Source organism: Neofelis nebulosa, chromosome 10 (assembly GCF_028018385.1).
Source record: "Neofelis nebulosa isolate mNeoNeb1 chromosome 10, mNeoNeb1.pri, whole genome shotgun sequence".
Taxonomy (NCBI): Eukaryota; Metazoa; Chordata; class Mammalia; order Carnivora; family Felidae; genus Neofelis; species Neofelis nebulosa.
The window spans coordinates 1211199-1237609 of NC_080791.1; the positions used below are offsets into that span (position 1 = coordinate 1211199).

Below are 26411 nucleotides of genomic sequence, written 5' to 3' on the forward strand. Positions count from 1 at the left end.
AAGCCACTGGGTCTTTCCCCTAGGATAGATCTAGGAAATAACAGATCAGATTTGAAACTAGCCTAAATAACACATCTAGTTAAAAAAAAAAACAAAAAAAAAAAACAAAAAAAAAAAAACAAACCTATTTCCTCCAATAAGCCTTAAGACATATTTCACAGACAAATAATGGCCAAATAATAATAAATCCTTATTGGATACTCTTTCCTTTTGTCTGCATAGTGCATTTCTGTGCAGACATATGCTCTCGGTATAGACTGCACGATTGTTCACCAGTCGGTCTCCACCACCGTAGGAACAACCCTCACTTTGCCCAGAACCAAAGGGAGGCAGGACTTCTGACTGTAGAGAAGTGGATGATGGATGTTTTTATTGTTAATTCCATAGTGCTCCTTCTTGGCAGTTTTAAAATAGAATTTCAGATCCTCAAGAAGCAGAGAAGATACACAAACACTCATTCAACCAGACCGAAGAGAAGTGGCCTGTACGTTGTGGGAACAGGAAGTGCTTACAAATCGCGGCTGCAAATCCGAAAGCGTGACTTCAGTTCCTGCTCTGACCATGAGCTCCACGTCCGCGTCTCTCGTTTAGCGGGAGCCGTGACTCCGCCGCCCACGGCCCACCCCCACCGCCACCCCGTCTTCCCTGGTGTTCAAGTAGCAGCCTGGTGCTTGTCCTTGCTACGTGCCTGGGGGTCCACGGAGGGCCAGACCAGGCATTATTTCAGTCTGAATATCCGGGATTTAAGTCCCAAGCCTCCCCCAACAGCTGTATGACTAAGAACAAGGCCCTTAACCTCTCTGTGCTTGGTTGCTCACTTCTAAAGTAGGAAGGGAAACGGAACTTCTGTGACAGTAAGTAAACGAACACACGTGAAACACTTCAACAGCTGTGGCACCTGGAAAAGTATCAACGTCCAGTACTGTGAGTACAACCTCCTTTACGACGGGATGTGCTCTATAGCTGAGACCCGAGAGGCCGAGTCTCCCTGCGGGCTGTGCACCAGGACCCCGGGTGGGTTAGGCGCTGCCTGGGTGCACACAGTTTCATAGATGGTACCTGTACCCGTTACAGCACCAGCTCTGGCCTCCCCGGTACAGTGTTCCCATCACCCACTCATCCTCCAGAGGTGGGGACTTCATACTCCCATGGTTGTGCAGGTCCCTCCAACAGCCCCTTCGGGACCTCGGGAAGAGCAAAGGGTTGGTAGGCTGGGGTGACAAACTGGACAAAGGAGCTGAGGGCTCTCATCAGTTGGGATTAGATGTGGAATCACAAATCTAACTTGGAAGACAGCAGGCAGCTAATAGAGGAGAGAAACTGAAAGGACGGACAGTGAGAGGCCACAGTCTTCCACGGTGCCGGCCACGTGGCCTTCCTGCGTCCACACGCTTCCTGCCGTGTCTCCTTCACAGCCACTAGGCTACTGAGCACTGGACATGCGGTTAATCAGGACTGAGATGTGCTGTAAGTGTAAAAATACACACTGGATTCCGAAGCCTTCATACGAAAAACACAATGTAAAATATCTCATCATTAATTTTTAAAAATTTGAACTGTATTTGAAATACTGATATTTTGGATATATTGAATTAAATAAAATGTATCGAGAAATCTCATTTTATCTGTGTGTTTTTAATTTGTTTAATATGGCTACTACAAAATTTAAAATTATGTATGTGAATTGTGTTTTATTTCTTGTTGCACAGAATTGCTCTAGATCATGGGTCCCCTGAATTCCCTGCTGCCATGGCCTGGATGGGCTCCTGCACTGGCCTGTTCAACCAGGATGGGCCCCTCAATGATGTGTTTGTCCCGAGTGCTGGCCCAGGGGCTGCTGCATACAGTGGGTGGGGTGGTCCATAGGATTGGGCGTCCATACCTATGGGTTGAGATTTCCTGGAGTGCCAAACAAAGTCACAGAGAGGGAGAGAAAAGAATCTGCTAGAAAGAGAGGCTCTCACAGATGTCAGAGACAGGTATAGGCTTAAGGTGGTCGTGAGGGCATCAGAGAACCTGGATAGTTCTGGATAGTTCTAGGAGCCGACACTGATAGCTGGGAGGAGCAAAGGTTGTGATCGGCTTTGTGCTGACGCTGTCCAGAGTAAGGCTCCAGGTTGCGTGCCCGAGCATCGAGCAGGGGCAGGTCTTTGCAGCTGACAGCTATTTTCTTTGTGAAGAAGCTGAGTTGACCTCAGAGAGCAAGAGGGAGACGAAAAATTTAAGACGTTCAGGACGGACCAAACAAAGCTGAGACAGGTGTATGTATTTGTCTCAGCATTTATGTCTTCACCGAAGGAAAAGGCCAACCCCTCATTGATAAATTGGGGGACCCAACCTCAGGGTGGAGGCAAGGACCAGAACTTGAGTTACCCAAGTCTGCCAAATCACAAACAGAATGCGCTGGGCACAGAGTATTGAAAAGTGGGGACTATGGTATGGGGAGTGAAGAGGGGTACAGTTTGCAGCCAAAGTAGGGACCCCAACTCAAGAAGAACACAAAAACCGAGCTGTCAAAATTGGATGCAAAGCCAAAGTTGTCCTGGCAGAGAAAATATTTTGCTGGGTCCCAGGAGGCTGAACTGGCTCTCCCTCAGTGGCTCCTGACCAAGGTCAGTCAAGGTCAAATGACCTCGGATATGGGGAGATGATGAGCCACAAAGGCTGAGAATCTGGCCCGACAATTACCCAAAGTCATATAGATACAGCTCCCCTTGAAACATCGCATTACTGGTCTCCTCTCGGAAGAAAGAAGTGTGTTTTGTGAGCTTTGACGAGTCGTGGGTGTGTCCACACATAGTATGTGGCCCACGGAAGGCGGGGGAATTGACAAGCCGAACGGAGATAGGGCGGTGATGATTTCTATGGAAAGTCTCCAAGACAACTGTATGATCTTGGAGAGACCATTCTTTCCCTCCGGGCCTCAGTTTCTCATTTGTAAAATGACAGACTTGAATCAGATGATCTAGCCGGTTCCTCTAAATTTTTTCATCTTCAGTAAACAAAGGACACACAATATTGTCATATCCCCACACCCCCAAATTGGCCGCATTGGAAGATTTCAGGAAATGTTTTAAACTTAACTGTAAAACATCAAACAGAAACAAAACACGTGTGCACAGTGCACAACACAATTCTAGTAAAATAGCTGACTTACGAGTTCCTTCTCCAGCTAATCCTACAGAAAGTCCTGAGTCCGTGTGTCGCCCAAATAGCCTGCTTCCATTGCTGCTGCTGTAAAATATGGCCCAGCATTTCACTTCCGCGTGGCCCTGCTTCCTTGGCCTTCATTTTATCTTGCTGTTACTCAAGCCACACATCAGTTTATGAGTTCCCTATGAAACTGGGAACAAGCTACTTAGCAGGGATCTTACTTATTAAGGGATAAAGCCTGATGAGTGGACTCCGAAAAGTGAGTGTGGCTAGAGGCGAAGATTCTATTCGGTGTCCAGGCCCGCAGCTCAGCTTGAAATGGTCCAGGCCAGGACTTTCCAGAAACAGAGCCAACATAAGCATACACACAGTACCCCATGTGCTCAGAGGTACTTAGAGCTCTCAGAATCCTTTTTCCCTCTCATTGCTTTGCCAGCACAAGCCACTGGGGACCCAGCCAGCTGAGGCACAGGCGGGCTAAATCATACGACCCGGAAGGTCCATGCCTTTAACCACAGAAAGTAAGTCCTTTTCAGATAGAACTGGAAGGGTCACAGGGGTGCCTGGGTGGCTCGGTCGGTGAAGCATCCGACTCTTGGTTTTGGCTCAGGTCATGATCTCGTGGTTCATGAGTTTGAGCCCCACATTGGACCCTCTGCTGTCAGTACAGAGCCGGCTTTGGATCCTCGGTCCCCGTCTCTGCCCCTCCTCACTGTGCTTTCCCCTAAATAAATATTTTAAAAATAATAATAATAATTAAAAAACAAATAAATGAAAACACACTTTCATTACTGATTTTTTAAGTCTTTTTGGCATAGGAGGTAGGGACATAGCTAGGGAAGCTTGGATGATGTCTTGAACTCAATGTGGAGCTCAACAAACAGGAACCGTAATATCTTCATTCCTGAACAACTATTAACATTTAGCAGGCGGATCCATGTGAACCCAGCTCCGTTACAACCAAGACTTCAGACGCTCAGCAACTGGCTGGATACCGCGTACTTTAATGATGTTTCTTGTTCCGTTGACGTGTGGTGACATCAGGAAAAGATTGGTTCCAGAGTGGGTTATAATGAATTTTAAACATATGGACATTTTCCTTCTCTGAGTATGTAGTCTTAGGGCATAATTCTGCCCATCAGGTGGAATCAAAGTGCTCTATGAGCAGTGAGGAATTCTAGATCAGCATTTGGCACACTCCGGAACATCAGGTATGAAAAGTCCAAAAAAATGAGAAAAACTAAGTCACGTGGGAGAAGGAAACTTTGGAAACCTCAAGCATTCTCTTCCTCCGAGAAGTGATTGTCCCAGGTGGTCGGCCCAGCGGTTTGGGGACTTCTTCCTCTTTGCTGCCAGCTGCTTTGTTTCCTCTTTAGCGGGCAGCTCCAGGTTCTGCGAACGTTGTATATTTTTGTGGTTCGCCTTCCAGTCTACCCTCCAAGGCCTGTGACTCACAAGTCCCGGCTCCAAGCGTTGGCCACAGTCTCAGTGGCTTGGCAGGACACCCCACTCTGACTCCCGTCTCCTTGAAGGAAGCCTTGTAGCTGAGGGGGTCCGTGACAGGGGCACAAACCTTATCCAAAATCGATGGCATTGTGTCAGGAATTAAACCATCCGTGATTTGGCCGTGCTTCTCATCCCCACACTAAACAACACAGCACTATTTTGGTGACTTAATCCAATTACAGTCTTTGAAAGAGTACTGTCAGTGCCACCTAGTGGAACTATTGTAAATCCCACCGCCTCGTGATGAGTCCCTAAAATCAGGTTGTTTTCCGGTTTCAAAACCGTCTGGCCTACGGATTCACGTCAAGAGGTTCTGCAGACTTGTCCCCCGATTATGTGCTACACAGAGTCTTACTAGCCGCAAGTCCACTTGAGTGATGTTGGACGGTAGCTCTTACTCGGCCTCCAACGTTTGTGGACGTGATATTGCTTCTCAAGAAAAAGTCGCTTTGGTTCCTCACGGCATTCACGGATATCTGTGTGAACAAGCCGGCTATCTGTGCTTTAGCTAACATATTCTACAGCAGATCCTACAAGGACCAACTGCCCAAACCATAACGAGCTTCTCTTAAATACCACGCTTACCCCCATCGGTAAGCTCCAAATAGACATTTGGTATTTGGATTTGATGATCTGGCCACAACAGAAGGACACTGATCCAAGTAACACCAATCAAATTGGGAATTTGGAACTGAGACTGGAGCAGAGACAGGAGTTGGGAAATAATCCTGATAGTAGGTCTGTATCTATTTATGTCTATGTATCTATCCATCTATCTGTCATCTGTCTATCCATCCGTCTATCTATCTATCTATCTATCTATCTATCATCTAGCTCTCTAATCTAGAGAAGAGAAAACATACAAGCAAATGAGGAAGTTTTTTTCTGAAATCAAGTTAAAGATTCTCTTTAAAAATGAAAGGGAAAGAAAGAAAATGACCTTCCATGTTCAGATATGTTTGGGAAATCTTGTTCCACAAACTTAAACAGTTTATTCTCCACAGACCACTTATAGCCTTTCATACGCCAGCGCGCACCATGAATCTTCTGGAAGAGGGGTAGAACACTGATCTCAAGATCTTTCCAGGAAGCTGGGAGCCCCAGCAACAGTCATGCAATCTCTCAGAAGCGCTGCTCAGAGCGCTTCTTTAAGTACTTCCTGAGGGCCCTTGGAACCCCAGGACTTGCTCACACATAGATTTCCGAATCCCAGGCAGGGTCCCTCGTGCGGCAGGTCTAGGGTGGTGCAGAATGTGCTTTTCTAGCAAGTTCCCAGGTGATGATGATCTGCTGGCCTGAGGAACACATCAGAGAAGAACTCTCTAAAGCAGCCTTTCATATTCAGAGAGGAGCTGGAGTGTCCCCCAGCGCGGAGTCATCTGCTGAAGACCGAGTCCGGGGGCAGTGAGTGGCCTTGAACCACACCAGGGCAATCCACTGGCCCAGGACTAGAGAGAGGCCACCAGGAGAGACCTCGAAGCTTCTTACAGAGACAGGTGCCCACCTTCTTCCAGAATAATGTTGAAAATGCACCCATGTGCTCAACAAGTCAGGATTTCCATCAACTGGCTAAATTACTAAGAAGTAGACAGTCATATGCTGATCCTTAGAATGACCTCCCTGTATTGTTTTTTCAACTAACAGGCCTTAGCACTCCATAAACTTTCAGTTTGCTTGCTTGTATGTTTGTCACAGAGAAACGTGCAGATTCCTCTGTAGCTTCGGGAAAAGTAGGAGGAACAGGGTGGAATCCAGGGGCTCCTTGGTGTAGTTTACCCATTGCGGGCTGCGCAACTCATCATAAACACCCCCGTGACTCTCTACTGGGCTCCAACAAGTCCTTTTTAGTCTGGAGGGCTGACCTGGAGCCCTTTCCCTGAGTCTCTTCGCCACCCCAGAGATGCTCGTGCTGGATGCTCTTGGGCGTCTCTTCCACGGGGAGGACTTCCCCGAGCTTCCCTCCTGTGCCCCTTGCCCCATCCATACAGTAGGTAAAATCCCTCTTCCTGGAGGGTCTCTGAGGACTGTGTGTCTTTTCTTTACAGCGTGTATCATAGTTGTATTTCATGCTTATTTGATTAATGCTCATCTCAGCAACCAGACTGTGAGCCCCAAGAAAATAATAAGGTTCTACTCTGCATCGTATCCACAGCATCTACTGAAGTTCCTGACACAGCAGAGGTGCTCAAGTGAGATTTACTGGGTGGATGGAGGGAGGGAAAGGGAGAGGGAGGGAAGGAGAGAAGGGAGGATGGACAGATGGATGGACAGATGGATGGACAGATGGATGGATGGATGGATGGATGGATGGATGGACAGATGGATGGATGGACAGATAGACGGATGGATGGATGGATGGATGGATGGATGGATGGATGGATGGACACATGGACAGTTGGATGGATGGATGGATGGATGGACAGATGGATACACAGGTGGACGAACAGATGGATGAACGGGCATGTTCTACTCCGATAGCAAGGCTTAGAAATCAGGAACCCTATGGCGCAGTCAAGGAAGACAAAATGCATGAAGTCCTACTCTGAGGGGCGCCCTGGGAGGAAATAGCCAGCATTGCTTCTGCACCCGCAGCCACCGGTCATGCTCTCCTAAAATCATTTAACTTACGAGTTTTGATCATTTTGCCTCCACAGTAGGATGTAAGTTCTTCAGGGGGTAGGGAGCAAGTTTTTCTTGTCAGTCTCAACGTCTCGGCTGCCTGACCTATAGTGGACCCTTACCGAATGTTTGGGGACGGCAGTGTTTGCCCTCCTCCTGAGAGGCCCCTGCCCCCCGTATTCCCACAACCTCACCAAGTGGCACCGGTCTCGTGGTAGACATCACGACAGTCAGGCCCCAAGAGGTTCAAGGACTTGTTTAGGGTCCCCCGCCAGGGGTCATGGCAGAGTAAGTGGCAGAACTCTGTCTTCCTCGCTCCAGATCCAGGGACCCTCACACTTCATTCCCAACAGTGCTCTCAGCAGGGAGAGTCTGAGGATCCTGTGCTCCACGCAGGGAGCTGCCCGCCCACCAACCCCGCCAGGGATCTTGTTAACACAGCCTGGGACAGTTCATTCTAAATTCTGGATTGAGTCTCCCTACAAACACACAAAACAAAAACAGTGAGCGAACTACATTCACCGAGAAATGGGCAAGAAACAGGAATGATTTAAAAGGACCCTCTTTGTGTGAGTAAAGTCTAAAATTACACCGAAAGGCAAAATACACTGCTCTCTGTTCAAAACATGTTTTTTATTAGAAACAACATAGACGCTTCCTAACACATTCTGCAAATATAATACACTTTATTTTCTTTGCCTGAACTTCTGTGAACAAGATGTTCCTCCCTCGGTGGTCATTCCTATATTCAGTGTGAACTCTGTGCCGGGCAGGGAAACGTGCTGAGGGATCACAGGAATGGGAACGAAGGAGAGAGAAAGCTAGTTCACACCCTCAAGAAGACTGCTGTCGTGTTGAATGCAGAATGCTTTTATTTTGGATGTGTCCGTTTTAGCATACTTCCAGTTTATAAGATATGTTCGAGTCTCTATCTTCGGAACATAGCCTGTGTATCCAAGGTAAACTGGACGATTAAAACAATGATCTGGGCGAAATAGGGCTAAAATACGACTTTTAGTCTTAATCAGATGAGTTATGAAAGAGTGATACCATGGCCTTAGATCATCGTGATAAGAATTTTAATGCTCTGATATTTTTGAGAGACCTGAAATGTTTGGATACAAAAAGAAACTGTCTCTCTTCTATAACAGGCAAAAAACGTCTTCTTTGACAGTAGCTCTGGAATCACGGTCAAAGGGAAAATTACACAGAACCCACAGGCACATGTATTATCCTTAGCCTTGGCCTCTGTCTCTCCTCTTTAGTGACTTTGATACATCCTAGTGTTATGAACGGGGCCATGCACATTCAGATGTTGTCAGTGCAAACCCAAAATGGCTTCTTTGGAAAGTTGTCTACAGCATCTTTATGACAGATAGTTCCCTCTGGTTTTTGTCTTTTCTTGGTGCCTTACGCTCCCGGCAAATTCCACTTTCATACTCTTTGATGCTTTTTCATAAAGATGATTCATTAATTACGTAACTATGATTTACTTCTATACCTTTGCAAAGTTTCCTTATAAATATATTTTTAAAAATGATGCTAACTGACTCTGACACCCCATATGTCCCATTTCTGCTGCGGGAAGCACTGTTGAGTACGACTTCTGCAGTGTGCAACAATGAGGCGATCCTTACAGAGGATCCGTTCCATCACTTTAAGATTCACTGTGGTTCCAGCCACGTCTAGCTATACACATCCCACCCATTCAAAGATAAGTTACTGACGCTTGTTCACAGAACGAAGCTTTCCCCTGACACCCCGTCGTCCCCCACACCCAGTATCACTGGAAGTGTTATCTCAAATGCTCTCCAGGATTTAAATAACAACAGTATTTAAACGACAATTAACACCACAACAGGGAATTTGCTGGCAGGACGCGAACAATACGGTTACTCCAGATGCTGTATTCGAACTGGATGGGCCCGTTGAAAAAATAGATGTAACCTGTAAGAAAAAGACCAAAAAGAAAATTTCACCGTGTGGAAACAATAAGGGTTTATGCCAGCTCACGTTAAAAGTGCAACCTGTTGGGTCCCATTTTTTTTAACATGGCAACATTTATGTTTAAACCCTTCTAATGCTTTACTACATTGCTTATAGTTTCAGGGAGGAAAAAATGTACAAGGTTTCCCGGGTCTCCTGAGTGGTCACCTTGAAATCGTCACCTTGCCATGAGCTCCAGTGTGGATGCTTCACGTGTCGATATTAGTTATTTAAGTGGGGAAAAATACCGCTTTTCAAGATTAAAGCAAAAACAACAATATAGTGATTGGGGTCATTTTCCTTATAAACGACACCCCACTCTGCCCCTGATTTAAATTATGACAATAATCTTTGCCTCTTGGCACGGTTAAGCACAATTCAAGATAATGTTTCAAGTTCGGCACCCTTTATTTGGAGAATTCACAGTCATTTAAGCACCATTTTCATTTATTCTAACTAAGCGTGTTATGTTTTGTTTGCTGCCTGTGTGAGTAGTCACAGTAATTCCTTACCTGCCACACATTTACTAGCACATCTAAGTCCTGGATAAAACTTCTGCGTAGGAGAAATGATTAGGAGGGGTACAGAAGCCCCCCGTTAAGGTCCGTGTGATGGAACTCGTTACCGTTTTTCTCGTAGACGGCGTCCACTTTATCACCAATCCCTGGAAAGTCCTCTTCGATCAGCCTGGGGGAGTCTTGATCCATGGCGTGGTTGCTGTCATCATAGCTAGGTGGCGAGGAAAAGGAACTCTTCAGTAGGTCGCATTGCTTAGAAATTCTCTTAAAAATGACTCAAAGGATATCAGGACGCCTTTCAAAACTGACAAAAGTATTAACATTTTAGGCGCGTTTAAAATATCCGGGAGCCTTTTCAAATGAGTAATTACGATACTGAGTGCGCGTCAAATGAGTAATTACGATACTGAGTGCGCGATGGGTGTTTCCTGAGTATTTGCTGACTTGGCAAAGGCCATCTTTGTAAAGACAGTTACCAGCTCGTCTCCATCTGCCAAACTCACCACCCCCGCATGGGCACCCCCGCCAACCACACACATCCTGAAGTCAACCTAGAGCAGCCGTCCATCATGTACTACTGTTACTGTTGCTGATGAGTCTCTTGTCCTTGAGGGACGTTCTGATTGGTGAGAGACCAGAGCCACTGACCTATGGAGACGGCTAGGACCTGGGCACACCGCAACACTAAGCAACAGAAGCTAGGCATTGTGACAAGGATGCAGAAAGTGCCATGAGAGTACATGAGGAGGGAGAGAGCCTCAAGGGTTCCAGAAAGACTTTGAGGTTAAATGGTATTTCCGGTTAATTCGAAACAGTGGGTAGAGTTTCAAAAGGGAGAGATGCAGGGAAAGACCCTCCAGCCAAAAGGGGGGGATGAGAGCACGGTGCGTTTGTGATCTGGTGAGTGATACGCCCTCAATGAACCACAGACCTTGTGTCGGGCATGGGGACTGGCATGGCAGCACTAGGAGAACTTTAGAGAGTAGTGAATGTCACTGTCAGAAATACAGAAGTCAAACGGCAAAGAGGACATATACAGGGAATGCGTGTGTGTGTGTTTGTGTGTGTGCACGCGCATGCACATGTGAGTCCAGATAAAGTAGAGCTACTGATTTAAACATTTTAAGTATGGGATCCCTGTGAGATATGAATATTCTCTCTCTCTCTCTCTCTCTCTCTATATATATATATATATATAGGCATGCATATATATATATAGGCATGCCCTAGCCAACTAAAGACATCCTGAAATCATATATATATATGAAATATATATATTTTCATCTATCTATATCTATATCTATATCTATATCTATATCTATATCTATATATCTGTCTATCTGGCTCTAGAATCTTCAATGTTGCCAGTATCAAAGCTGCCTTAATATCTACGTATGTTCTAAATATTCTAACTCCACCTGTCCTTCAAAAAGGGGCTGACTTCAAGAATCGTAGGCCTAGCAGCTTCCTGGCCAACCTCCCCTTGTGTCTGGGTGAGCAGACACGAGGAAGGGGCGGCCTTCTCTCTCTCAGTCTTCTCCTCCACCTGCTCTTGTGTCTTCTCCGGCCACAGAAGGTGGAGCTGCCTGTGAATTACAAGCTGACAAGAAAGAGGAGCCAGGAGAAAGACCAGTGAGAACGAAGATGTCCAAGTAAAAGATGGCTTCAGCAGGGCTGAGGTACAACAAGTGGCCAAGAGAGAAAAGAACGGCTCCGAGGAGGTGGGCACTGTGTGTATAGATGTGTGTTTTCAAGAGCACTGAGACGATTAAATCCCTGCCAAAGGATTTGCCCCCAGGCAAATCAGTAAACATGGCGGCCATACCTCCAGACCTGGTTTCCCGAGAAGAAGAGCGTCTTCCCTGTGTCCTCAAAATGGACAGCAGCACTTATCTTTTTAACATCTTTTGGAAATCCCAGTTCGGATATTTTTTTGGGGTAACCTTCCAGAATGTCATAACCATTAAGAGCCCAAAATTTTCTGCCTAGAATAAGTGAAAGAATGGTTTTATTATGCAAGGGAATCTATTAGGACACATTATGTAGATACGTATGTTAACAAAGAAAGACTCATTTTATACATTTACAAATAAATTAGCATTTGTGGTCACCATGTTTATGAAGCATAGAAATAAGAGCATTTGCCAAACAAAGACAGGATCTAAGATACTAATTTCCTAATTATGAGTATAATTAGCAATGAAACCCCATCATTTTTGGTTATTTATTACCTTTGAATGTTAATCTGGAGTTGGGTGAAAAGAACATTGAGATTTCTTCGTGAATAATGGTGGGAACAGTACATTAGATTGAAAGCTCAAATATTATACCAGATAGAAAGTTGTTACTTCCTTCTCTTAAAAGTGACTTTATTAGAATGCTAATTATAATGGTCAAACAACAGAAACAATGTTAGTAGAATGCTTGTAGCCTTTACAGATTATGATCAAGAAGACAGAGTAGTAGTTTGAAAAACTGTGATTTTATGTCAAGGGAACAAGTAAAATATTAAAATGTACATACGCTATGACAATAAATATTCAAAAATATACACTACCTATGGCGAAGAACTACTAAAACAAGTAAGGAAATGAAATAAATCGACTTTTCAGAAGTGGGAATTATGGATAATATTTTTTCCCATTTTTCTGATCAGGTTTGCTCAGCAAATAATTTCTAAGAGGAAATAAGAAAAAACTGGCATGATTGCTATAAAACAAACAGATTTGTAACGATAAGTAATACCGCAGACTTTTCACTTGTCGCATTTGGGGACGCTTGGTAGAAAGGTTCCAGGTACGTTCGGCTTCCTATTTTGTTACCGTGGGTTCTTCTTTGGGGTACTTTGGAGGAGGGTCATTTTGCTACGGCTCTCGCAGCATCAGGCTCCTCCCTGCCTCCCTGGGGAAAGGCTTACCTCTAAAGATGAAGATAAGGTCACGGGAGGCGTGCTCGTAGGCGGCGTCGATGCGGTTGGGAAGTTCCGGCCAAAAGGATTTTGTTAAAAACAGCTCTGCGTCCACCTGCTGGGGGTGCAGGCGCCAGAAGAATCTAACGGAAAAGAAGAAGCACACAGTTTGCTGTCACAGTCTTGAAGTGTAGATATTTCTGGTCCTGCTAGCCGCGTCCGCCCCGCCCCCGTCTCCACATCCACACAGGGAAGTCGGGGCGATCATCCCGCTCACTTGTAGACGTTTCCCTTCCGTGCCAGCTGGAAAAGCTGCTGTCTAAAGTAGGAAGGTTTGAAATCTCACAGACCCTGGAAGGCCCCGCGGCCTTCCTGAGTTACGGCCACGCTTTGTTCGGTTTTGCAAATGGTGCAAGTGGTGAGCGAATGCGCCAGGCGCTGTGTTAGGCTCCAGAAAGAAACCCGGGGTTACAAAAACTATGTCTTCCAAGATTTTGTGGCCTAGACACAGATGCCTGAGAAAATGCCTGGGCTACAGTGTAACCAGAGCTCTACTAGGGGAGGTAGGAAGGCTATTGGACCACAGATAAGGGATCGGTTAATTGATGGATGAATAAATGAACAAGTTAACAAATCAGCATATGAGAACAATGTTCTAAGGTGAAGTTAAAAATTCATTGTTCGCTCCCCACAGGGAGGTCTAGGTTTTAAATAACTCGCTCTCCCAAATTCCCACATACGTTACCAGAAAAAAAGTCTTCCCAAACCAAAAGGAATTCACGTGGACACTGTAACCACTTACTAATATAGGGATTGATTTCAAAATGTGTGTTTTTAAAATAAACAACCTGGTTTTCTACATTTACTTGGTTACCTTTGCAGGAACGAATGTAACCAAAGTCATAAAGAGAGGCTGCGTTAGGCCAAGAATCCCCATTGAAAAGTAAGGTGTATATCTATCAGTCATTCATTTCATCCGAAACACGTAAAAAAAACACCAAAAACCGAAAAAGAAAAAAACCAAACTGCCCAAAGATGTCTTATTTTCGCTGTTAACTTCACGTGTGGAAATCTGCCTGGATGTGCGGCAATGCACGGGTCTAGCTGATGAACGTCTGTGACCCGCAAGCACCTGTCTTTAAAGATCATGGTCTCTCCTCGGAGACTGGTGATGGCGTCGAGGGTCAGGGACGGGTCACATTTGTCCGGCGTTTTGGGATGTTTCGGGTTGGGGTCCTCATCTCCCGGGCCTGCAGTCGTGACACAAAGGGCAGAAGGTGACGAGGATGGCCTCTCGGATGACCCAACCCCGCTAACACACAGCAGGCGGGTCCCCTCCAGGGAGGGCGACAGGTTCTCAGCCTCTGAGTCATGATGCACACACGATGTGACCCTGCTCCCTGCCCCCACTCTTGCGGCTCCTCCTGCTCTCGTCCTTCCAGACCCCTGGACACCCTTCTCAAGTACAAGTTCAGGTTTGAGGCTGGTGTTAGGGATGGGTGGGCTGCGGGAGGGCACCCCCCGTGGGCTTTGCCCCAGCTGCAGACGGGCTGCTGCCGAGAGACACATTCAAGCCACTCCTGGTGGCTCGTCATCCCCGAGGGAGCCTCGCCCCAGCTGTCACCTGCTGGCAGCGTCCCGTCCGCGCTGGCTGCCTCCCCAGTCCACCCCAGCACCGCTCTGCATGCCCAGCCAGGCCCCCCGGCCACACTCGCGTGCCACGAGCGTGGGGCCCCCGCATCCCCCGGCTCACGTGCATGCCGGGCACAGTGACAACTCTGAGCTGCCTTCTCCCCACTGAGTTCATCCTTTGCCCCATCAAGCGCCTCACTCCCAACCCTGGAGAAGTAAGGAGAAAGGCTGGCCCACGCCCACACTGGCTACCCCCGCAGACTTGAGCACACAGGGGGAACAGGAAGTGTCCCGAGCTCCGTGCTCAGAAGCGTTTACACCGACGACCCTCCACTGCGGCTTTAGCTCTATTTATTTTTTTTTTAATTTTTTTTTAACGTTTATTTATTTTTGAGACAGAGAGGGACAGAGCATGAACAGGGGAGGGGCAGAGAGAGAGGGAGACGCAGAATCTGAAACAGGCTCCAGGCTCTGAGCCATCAGCCCAGAGCCTGACGCGGGGCTTGAACTCATGGACCGCGAGATCATGACCTGAGCCGAAGTCGGACGTTTAAATGACTGAGTCACCCAGGTGCCCCGTTTTAGCCCTCTTTACAGCAGGGAAGTGTGCTTGTTTCAGGAGAGGTTTAATTACTTTGTAAACGTGGCTGAAAATTTGGAAGGGAGAAAGAGGAGATTCTTACGACAGTCACTGTAGATGTTGGTTAAGTCACCACAGGCCACTTGAATGGTTTCTATGGTGGCAAACTGAAGGGGTTGAAGGAACGCCCAAGATTTACGGAAGTCGGTCAAGACCTCACTGTCACCCTGGCCCCTGTCCTGCAGATTCTCTATTTAAGCTCCGGGGCTTAGTTGTTTCATTGGCCAAATGGGGAATTAATTAAATATTTTCCTTCCTTATGTCAGAGGTGTCTTAAGGGTATCAAAATACAAAATACAAATAAGAATCTGCAAAATCTTTGGAGAATAGAACATTTTCTACTTGAGCAGGTAGTCTGATTCAGAAAAAAAAGAAAAAAAGGGTATGTTTTTCCAGGTTGTAATAACAACCAGGAGGTGCCTGGGTAGCTCAGTCAGTTAAGCATCTCACTCTGGTTCAGGTCATCATCTCACGGTTTGTGGGTTCTGGCTCCGTGCTGATACTCAGAGCTCGGAGCCTGCTTCAGATTCTGTGTCTCCCTCTCTCTCTGTCCCTCCCCTGCTCGTACTTTGCACCCCCTTTCTCTCTCAAAAATGAATAAACGTTAAAAAAAAAACAAAACAGAACCAGGACAGTAATATTGGTCATGAGAAATTCACTAATGATTTTGAAAATAAGTGCCTGTACCTATTCTGTTTCTAAACTGATAAATTAAGAGTTACCATAGAGAGACTGGATCCCTTGTACGTCGTCATCAGGAAGCATGAAGTGGCTTTGGCCAGTGTAGGTGTAGATGGGAAACATGAGTGCTCCTGGGTCCTTGGAGTGGTCGAGACCTAAGGAGTGGCCAAACTCGTGGGCAGCAACAAGAAACAAGTTGTAACCTGTAAGGAAACAAGGAAACGATGAGAAAACCAGGTCGTCTGATGACCAGTGGACAGAATGCTATTTTCTTCACGTATTTCTCTTTCTTGGTAATTTTACCGTTTTTTTAACATTAATATTCAGTTGATTGAAGGAAGATTCAAAATATGGATTTAATCCTTATAAAGAATTGAGTGTTTTCTTTGATTATCGCTGCCTACATAATTAGAGTATCAACAGACTGCTCTCGAATAAGTAGTCATCAGTGAGGATTTACTGCGAAGACACTAAAAATCATTGTTCTCTCAGGCCAGGTGAGGAAAGGGGACAGTGGTGGCCTTAAAGGAGGAGTCACGGGAAGTCACATAGGGCGGTACAGATCAAGGGTGTTTCTAGAACATCATCAGAACAAGAGGCACCATGACAAGGGATGACGGCCAAGTATGGCGGATGCACTAAATAGCGTCTCTGGGAATCTACTTGGGAACAAATCCTAACCAAACGATCCTTTCCAGAATGTCTGTAGACGCTACAATTTAAGAAATACAGGCCCTGGAGATGATCGGTCCGCTGTCCCCTATTTTAGCAGACCACTGTGTCACGGTTTCTACATGACTTCCTCTAGTCATTCTTTCTGCCAATATCTGAGCCTCTTCGTACTAGTATTTTAAACTGGAAAAAAATATATATATATAAAAGGTTGGAAAAAACACATGGAAGCTGGAGTCGGTGGTTTCAGTTTGACCTGAAACACCACTTGCCATCAGAGCCTGTACTCAAAGAAAAGGTACAACCAACTTAGTAACACGTGCAGACCGTAGGAGCAATGAAAGCTCACGTGATCTGAGTGACAAGAAATTCTTCACTGAAACGACCAGCGGTAGAGCCATTCCTGGCCTTCCCATGAAACAGTAATCGTGGTTTGTGTGTGAATATTTTCCTTCATTTCAGCTAAATATTTCAAACCCAGGATTTATGCAGGAACCCAAAACTCAGGTTCAGTGTGGTTCTATCTTAACAGCACTAGATGTTATTCTTTCTGCCTAAAATCATTCTTACCTGTGTAATAATTCAGAACACAAATATGCAAAGTCTCACCTTTCCTTCCAAAGATAGCTTGGAGGCATTGGAGCTCAGGCATTGGTCAGGCAAGGCCCAGTTTTACTCTTTGGAAAAACAATCCATCTGATTTAAGTGAAGAACCTTAGCCTCTATGAGGACTACCTCTAATTATCACAACCAACAGTCAATATAGCTCCATACTTAAGTCCTAGTTGGAACAATCTGGCTTTTCTTCCTAAATTAATATTTTGAATTCTTTTCAGTTTTGAAGATTCAACTACCGACTGAATTCATTCAACAATGGGTTTCATTTTGCTCTTATATGCTCTGTATATGTATCTGTTTCACGCCGTTTTGAGTAAGACATATCTTGATCTGTTGTAAGGGTGTTTGTAAAATCAGTGACATACACATGTCTCAAACAAGTAACGCATATAACAGAAAACAGAAAATTGACTGCACTTGTGCTATTTCTGTCAAGGAAAAAAAAACTATTTCGACTCACATCCAACTCATCTATGACTTGCCTATCCAGCCCTAATAGTTTTTAGGTACGTGTTTGTAACAAACTGTACTTCCTTAACATGCCAAAAGGTAATCTGTAGTAACACCACCTTGGCTGACAGAAAGACATGTTGGTCCTAATTTAAAGTTAGCTAGTATCCCTCAGGCCACTAAACCGAACTGCTCACTTCTAATATTTCACACAGGTTTGTAGAAATGTCACTTATAGAGACTAATAAACATAAGACACATTTGTAATGGTTTTGAAAAATAGAAGCAACTATCAAATATAATTTACGGTATGCTCCGTAATTTCTTGTCAATGGGATCACTGTCTCATCTAATCTAGTAATCGTGACATATCTTCATCAGAAATATTACCTTTGGAAGTACTTGTCCATGTTTCGTCATCATCAAAATGGGCGTCGCCTCCATAATTTGGCCCAGGAGGAAAAGCATGAGCCAGCAGACCAGAGGGTCCATCAAATGGGTAGAAGTCGCCATGTTCTACACACAAAAGCAAGAGTTCAGAATCTAATTATACCCACTAGTGCCCGGCACAATGCTGGGTGGATTCTGTAAAAAGAGATGAATGACCGAAAGGAGGGAAAAAAGAATGGAGACAAGTAAGGAGCAGCATGTAAAAATGTCTCCACAATGTCATCACCTTTAGTTCCAAAAGAGATCATGATGTCGGCAGTGCCGTCATGGAGTCTGGTGAAGTTCAGTGGTGTCACATCAGACCAAACTTTGAGGGCTTTTTTGAATGCCTTTTCGACTTCAGAATGAGTCAGATCAGGGGTATAATTCACAATCCTATTTAACAGAGAAAGTTTCAATTACATTTCTGGAAGGCAAAGGGTATTTGATAACGTATTTTCTTGGAATACTGCTTTTTGACTCAAATGCCATGCCTTCTCTGAAAGTTCTGGTAGAGGCCCATCATTTCAAAGAACTTAGCAATTATGAGGCCGTACAAAGGTAACAAAATGAATTCAGTCAGACATTTGACTATCTCCAAATATCTGACCACTTGGAATCTTACATTTAAAGTATTCACATATTTAATTAAAAAATTTTTTTAATGTTTATTTATTTTTAAGAGAGAGAGAGAGAGAGAGACAGAGCATGAGCAGGGGAGGGGCAGAGAGAGAGGGAGACACAGAATCTCAGCAGGCTCCAGGCTCCCAGCTGTCAGCACAGAGCCCGAGGCAAGACTCGAGCTCACGAACTGTGAGATCATAACCTGAGTTGAAGTTGAATGCTCAACTGATTGAGCCCCCCAGGCATCTCAAAGTATTCATATACTTAATAAAACTTATACTGAATGATACAAGTTTGCAATTGTATCGCTATACCCCAAAAATGCAATAGCTCTGTGAAGTTCCTAGAGACAGCAGGACTCTCCACTTTTAAGCACTATTAGTAAATATGCCTGATGTAGTACATTTGCATAATTTATTAAACCTACTTTTACTTCTAATTTGATCTCTTTTCTAAAAAAAAAATACTTTGAGGTTTTTAACATACAGTAATGCTGGGTTAACGAAACAATAATAGATGTTAGGGGACGTTCTCACCAATAGTATTAACGTCATCAGTGGAATTCTTTAACTTCTAGTTAAATATTTAAAGCCTATCTTTAAAAAACAGGACCAAACATGTTCTGTCCTCTACAACCTGTGCTGAAAATTAGGCATTTCATGCTGTTTTCTAAAGTAGCAAATCTTAAAGAAAGATAACCTCTGACGTACCTGTAGGTTAGGTTCGTCTTGGACCACTTGAGCGTTCGGGGGAAAACGTTGTACTCGCCCACATCGGGGACCCCACATCTCGGTTTCTTCATGACGTCTAAGGTGTTGTCATCGAGCTTGCCGGTGACCTCTAAGCCAAAAAAGGCTTGCATTTCTCGGAGCCTGTCGGCCACGGAGCTCGTGGCCGCTTTCTTCAGGATTCCAGCGGGATTCATCGGGTAGTAGTAGGATTTCAGGTAGCGCTGGAAGAGAGAACAAAAGCACCTGCTGGAAAAGGGAAGGGCGTCGGGGAGACGGGGCGCGGCGCTGGGACCGGCCGGATACTGTACCTCTGCCAACTGGAAGTCTTCCTCGGACAGGTCGTCGTCACCATCGCTGGGAAGGGGCAGGGACCGACAGCGAGCCCAGCTCCAGAGGAGGAGGGCAGCGAGGAAGGCCCGGTGCATCCTGACGGTTGTGCCCGGAGGTTGCTGGTCGCCCGCAGACGCGCACCTTTATTTTATAGACCTGCAGGGGTGACTCATCGTCTGAGGACACGCTCCGCTTCCTAGGGAGCTGAAAGTAAACATGCTTACAGGGCGACTTTTGCTTTCCTCCCAAGAAGTGTGGTTTGTGGGAGAATTTGAGGGAAATAGGAAACGAGGCCATCTCTCATTTCACCAGGGGCCCAAAAACCATCTGGCCAAACAAACGGCCTCAGCACATTTAGGGATGCTGTGGGAAGAAACAGACTAGTGAGTTGTTCACTCCACTGGGAAAAAGGTTGTTCCCTCCTAGGAAAGCAGCCACTTTTACTTTTTTCGGAGAAGAAAATCAAGACGCTGCACTCCTTCCTTACAGGCACACTGAGTCCTGCTTCTACAGCATCTGTACCCCTGTGACCTGCAAACATCACTGTCTCCAAAGCAATTACAGAGGGCAACGCTGTCTACCTGAGGCCGCAGACTGGACCAGACCCACGCTCGGAGCCCTGGAGGCACCAGGGGACATCCACGGCATTGATGCGACGGTTGAAATCTAAAGGCTCTGGTGTGACCCCTAACAGACGTGGAGTCCCACTCAAATGCCCGGCAGGTCCAGGACGAGGGAGGAGAAGATACTGGAAGACAGCGTAATGGCTACCACATATTGAGGGATCACTACCTGCAAGGCTTAAAAGGCGTGATCTCATTTAATCCGTATGACAGCCGCGTGAAGTAGGGACCGCTGGAAGGCTTGTTTCCGCTGTACAGATGAATAATCTGAGACACAGACAAGTTAAATGCTTGCTTTGGGTCACAGAGTTAATAGACGGTGCTCTCGGCATTCCAATCCAAGCCACTAGACTCAAGACTTCGTGTTCTTCACCACCATCCAGCCCGGCCTCTACCCCATTAATTCTCAGAAACCGAACTGCTTTGTTCCCACACGTCTGGGAGTATCCAGGAAAACTGGGGGGGCTAGGGAAGCTCATGGCCATTGTCAAGTTTCTCAATTTTTATTTTTAAGTTTGCACAGTAGAAGTGCGTTAGGTCCAACACTCAGGAAAGCCGTCCACGAGGTCTATTTCTATTATCCCCTTCAGAACCTCTATTATCCCCTTCAGAACCTCACACAGTGAGTTCCATGAAATCAGAACGCTGCCTTTGGTCCCCCGGCGACGTAAATGGATGGAAGAATATGAGTCATGATCTTCAGATCGAACGACAGAAATTGATGCACGTTAATTTAAGTGACCAAGAGTCAGGGCTCAGGTCTGGAACAGGAAGAGAAAAAGAAGGAGCGTGAATACAGATTCGGGTGGGTCAGGAAGGGGCACCCGCGTGTGAGTAAAAACGCCATCACCTCCACTGGCCGGTACCTCAGGGTGAGCAGAAAGCCTGTGAAATGTGGGCGATCAGTTGAGGAATTTGTTTTCTTTTTTGAGAGAGAGAGAGAAAGTGCATGCAAGTGGGGGAAGAGCAGAGAGAGAGAGAGGGACAGAGACAGAGACAGAGACAGAGACAGAGACAGACAGTCTTAGGCGGGTTCCACACTCAGCACAGAGCCCCATGTGGGGCTCGATCTAATGACCCTGGGATGATGACCGGAGCCAAAATCAAGAGTCAGATGCTTAACTGACTGAACCACCCAGCTGCTCCACTTGAGGGAAATTTATGCTTTTCCCAAAACAGAGCCAAATAGATCCTTACAATAAATATTTCTAATGAGTCCAAGATTAGGTTTGGGCTCAACCAGCAATGCAAAACAATAACTTCAGTCTCTTTACAACAGCTTATTTTAGATTAAGTGATAATTATCCAAAACTTTGATTCATCTACTAAGCATCTAGGAAATCAGTTCATTAGGTACCATTTATTTTTACCAATAAAATAAGGCTTTTCAAGTTTCAGATATTTAAAAAGAAGCCCGAAAGACCTCTGGAAACAAATGACATTTTATGTAACATGTGGAAGGGGGAGAGACACATCACATAGGTTAAGTACTTCCAGGTTCTCGTATATCTGTAGACATGTTACCACGTTAAGCTAGAATGTTTTAGTATGTAGGGGTGTCCGGGTCGGTCGGTTAAGTGGCCGACTTCGGCTGGGGTCATGATCTCATGGGTTCGAGTCCCGCGTCGGGCTCTGTGCTGACAGCTCGGAGCCTGGAGCCTGCTTCGGATTCTGTGTCTTCCTCTCTCTCTGCCCTCTCCTGCTCATGATCTGTCTGTGTCTCAGAAATGAATAAACGTTAAAAGTAAAAATGTAGAGTGTTTTAGTCTATAAGCAATGAATCATGGGAATCTACCCTCAAAACAAAGAGCACACTGTATACACTGTATGTTAGCCAATTTGACAATAAATTATACTTTTAAAAAAAGAAACAAACAAACAAACAAACAAACAAATAAACCAGAATGTCTTAAAAAGCCACTTTAGTTATTAAACCAGCGACTACTGATTGGGCATCAACTCTGCGGGATACCGTGCTAGTCCCTGCGAAGGTAGAATGAAGATAAGAGCCTTTTTCTTGGGTTAATTAAAATATCACCTCCCTGCAAAGACACATTTTTTAATGAGAAATGACAATAAGTAAATGTCATGGTATTTCAACTTCACAAATAATGCTAATTACAAACACATTAGTATTTTATTGGTCTCATTCCACTTAAGAATATAAACAGCACAAAATAAGAAACAGGTTGATGAGAACACACTGTTCACTTTCTGTAGTGTTCTTGGTAAGGTAAATAAAAATTGCTCAGAAGGTTAAAATAGAAATTGATTCCTTAAGAAAACAATCAGACTGCTTATCCGTGGGCTACTGTTCACAGAGGAGTGCACTTGGCCGGTGATTAGGATGTGTCATCACAGGGAAATGTGTGGGCAAATTGCTTGTCAACACGAGTCCTTATCTCTGGCTGTTAAGCGTTGGAATGAAAGCCAGTCCTAACCACCGGTGAAGTGGTTATTGGTGTCAAATGACACCTTTAACACAATTAGCTGAGCTGGTATTCACAAGTGGTTCTAACGAGCCTGCTGGACACTGGAAATTGGAAAAGCTGTAGAATGAGCAAACAACAGTGAACCCAGTGAGAAATGTGTATCTACTGCTGATTCAGACAGAAGCAATATGGGACTTTTTGAGACCTACATCATCATCTAAGCTCAAGACATCACCCAGGACAGAACCAGAGATGTCCATGACCAACCCCTGAGTAAAGCACAGGAAGATTCCAGAACAGGAAAACCGGGAACAAAGGGTCAGCTGCGTTGGATTACAATTCTGAAAATTCTAGAAGTCAAACAATCTTTAAGACAAAAAGTCTGGTTTCAGTTTAGAGCGTGGTAAATCAACAATGTTGGTGGTGACGCTTGGTGTGTTTATTCTTCTGCAAGTTAAGGATTTGAGTGTGCAGAAGCAGGAAGCAATGGTTGGTGGAAACACATCCGATGGTTGCCTAGTTTCTGACCCCCCTGCAGCCCCACGGCATGGGTTCCATGCCTTTAAAAACAGAATTTCTGATTTAAAAAATAATACACAAAAAAAGTAAATAAACTTACCGCATGGTGGCTGGAAACTAAGGAGAAACCTAGAAGGGAATATTACCGTAATACCTCGAGATTTTTTAGATAATCCCCTACATATATATTCTGAAAGTTGATTTATTTAGACAATAGTCAATCTTAAAGATTTTTTTTTAAAAAAAAAACCAGTAGTTTCTGGAATAGAAAAACTTGCCATGTTGTTGCTTTGTTGAATCTGCCTTTATTTTCAATTCCAGGAAGGCGATGGGAATGAATCAGGTACGTGCTCCCTGGTTCGCCCTTCCCTGAACCTGTCACAAAACTGAGAAGGAGCTCAAAACTGCACACGATGTATCTTAACAATACTATGTGTTAAAGAGGTTAATACCTGAAAAGTTTTCATAAGCTCCAGTTGGATAATTCCGGAAAACCGTAGGCAGGAAGTATACACTGTCAACGGTGACTCCCCGTGAGTCCCGCTACCAGGCTGGTTTCACACCTCCATGCGAAGGAAGAAGGCAGTCATCCCGGCCTTAGGATCGGGGCCAGCGTCCGGGCCTCGGGTGTGCACTAACTTCACTCATTTCCTTGGGGCGTCCATCAGCGCGATGTGAGGGCCCCCAACTTTTTCCCTGTTAATGACAATGAGTCAAAGAAAGGCCTTAAACTTGGCGGGAAGGTTATGACCAAGCAATTAAAACACGTCTCAGGCAAGGAACATTATAAGCTGACATCTAAATGGAAAAGGAACCCTTTTGAGCCATGGACTGCAGGATGGGTGTTTGTTTCTTTTCCCTCTCCGTCGGTTCCGCTCTTCGCTAAGTCTGCAGAGACCATGCAGAGGGGCCTTGACGACCGTTACACCCTCCCCAAACCCAACCCTGCCATGCATTAGCCCTGTCACACGTGCCACTTGTTGGCTGTCACTGATACAGCAGTGAACAAAACACGTCGGAATCCCGGTCCTTAAGTGGCTAACACTCTACTAGGGGGAGAGAGGTAATTAGAGAGAAAAACAGAGCAGGAAAGAGAGAGAGCGCAAGTCGGGGGTCGAGGGGGAGTGTTGCAATTTATATAAGGTGGCAAAGGGGCTCACTGAGAAAGGGACTTGTGAGTAAGAATCTGAGGGAGATGAAGGTTATTGAGTGATCTGGGGCAAGAATGTTCTCAGCAGAAAGGAGACAAGTGCAAAGGCCCTGAGGTGAGAATGCGGCTGGCATACTTGAGGAAAGCGTCAGGAAGTCCAGTGTGGCTGGAGCAGAGTGGGGAGGAAAGGTATTTTCTTCACTTTACAAATGGGATCATCACAGGACCTATCTTACAGGTTACATGATCATTGAAGGACGTATGGACTGAAGACCGTTTGCTACCGTGCCTGGCACATAGTAAGCGCTTGATACATTTAACTAATTTGCGTTAAGTAACCACAGAGCACCCAGCAAAACCTGGGCTCAGCACAGGGGCCACATCATCACCAGTGTCTGCGGGGAGATAGTTCAAGGAGGTATGTTTACAACCAAGCCTGGAACAACACCCGCACCTACAGATCCACAGGTCCGCCCCCCCCCACCCCTCCCCTGAACATCCGTAGGTCCAGCACCACCACCCCACCCCCCATGCCCCCCACCTGCAGATCGCTCAGCCTTGGACTTGGTCATGTCACCTGCTCCCAGGTCCCCGAGGCCCCAGGGGCTGCTGGGGCTTTTGACGTTTCTAATTTCTAGGTTGATTCACTCTTTCCTGTTTATCTTCTTAGCTCTTCCGTCACCTGTGAAACTCAGTCCTCTGTTTAATGCCTAGAGTGGCTTCTGGTCCTGATTGGATCCCGACTGATACAGGTGACAAAATGAGGAATAAAATGGGAAACAGAGGTACGTTTTCAGTCCCAATCAGCACTGACTTACTGTGTCTTCTTGTATAATGTAACGTACATCTTCATGTAGGAATTATAGATTTATTTTCAGATATGAATAAGGATAATAATAGCTCCCTGTTCTTAAATTTCAGAGAGTGAGAAAACAATATGAAATAAAGGTTTTATTTTGAATTCAAATATAATTCTGTTCTACCTTATCCCCAAAGCATACGAGCAAGGAACATCTCATCCTGGTCTGGCCAAAGACCGAGGCCGTGTTCCTCAGTAAAAACATTGCACATTAAGTCAGCCATGCATTCCTGAGATGGGAAAAAGACTCGGAGAGACTTAGACCAGATGTATAAAGATCATTTAATGAGTACAAAATAAGTTCTTTGAGACTAGTTAAAAATTGGGAGGAAAAATAAATGGAGGCCAAGCTGCTAAGCCTGATTCCCTCAGATCCAGATGTCCCAAAGTCAGGGAGAAAGACTCCTCACTGGTGTATGTCTTAGGACTGCATTTCCCACAGGGGTGCTTTGAACCCCAGTTCCATGCGATGTCAGAGGTGTTCTGCTAATATTGATAGTAGGAGGAAAGGAAGAGGGGAATTTCTATGGTCGAGCAAGTTTAGGAGGTATTCAGTCACACAACCATGAGCAGTTTTTTCCTAGAGGACTCCTCAGGGCTTCAACACGGCATGCAAATCTAGGAGGGGCCTGGAGCTTAGAACATGCTTTCAACATGCCATAAAAATTTAGGAGAAGGCTAGAGCTTGGAACATGCTTTCAACACGGCATGCAAATCTAGGAGGGGCCTAGAGCTTAGAACATGCTTTCAACATGCCATAAAAATTTAGGAGAAGGCTAGAGCTTGGAACATGCTTTCAACACGGCATGCAAATCTAGGAGGGGCCTAGAGCTTAGAACATGCTTTCAACATGCCATGAAAATTTAGGAGAAGGCTAGAGCTTGGAACATGCTTTCAACACGGCGTGCAAATCTAGGAGGGCGCGAGAGCTTGGAACACGCTTTCCAGGTAGCTTCTCGCAGCACTGGGGCCCGGCGGCACACAGACCGGAGGAAGCTGTTTTAGGGGATTCGCAAGGGAAATGAATCTTCAAGAATGGGAACAGTCAAACGGTAGCAAACCACAGAGAGCTAGAGGCCTTTGACATCAACCCCGAGAAGATCCTTCTCTTGCCAGGGTGCGTGTGCACCGAGCGGTACCTCTGAGCCTTGTGGTCCCTGCAGTGACGGGAGCCCACGGCGTGGCCAAATCCAAGCACAGCAACAGCCAACAGGTATAAGTCCACAGACACACCGTGGATGATCTACACAAAAGCCACCCAAAACCAGCTCTTCTAAAAGATACTTTCAGACGTCTTTTCCAGGCCTTAATTACGGCCCTCCCATATTGCA

General features: G+C 45.5%; 1 protein-coding gene across 1 annotated transcript; it reads right to left on the bottom strand.

The window, feature by feature from the left end:
* Positions 1–7892: 7892 nt before the first annotated feature.
* Positions 7893–20706, bottom strand: MMP13 (matrix metallopeptidase 13). Its single transcript, XM_058686531.1, has 10 exons — positions 19476–20706; positions 19147–19388; positions 18060–18208; positions 17774–17899; positions 15685–15846; positions 13823–13940; positions 12700–12833; positions 11608–11767; positions 9890–9993; positions 7893–9225 (listed from the first exon to the last, which is right to left on the bottom strand). Exons 1-10 carry the CDS (start codon positions 19590–19592, stop codon positions 9125–9127), a joined length of 1413 nt encoding a protein of 470 aa, XP_058542514.1. The 5' UTR covers positions 19593–20706; the 3' UTR covers positions 7893–9124.
* Between the last annotated feature and the right edge of the window lie 5705 nt (positions 20707–26411).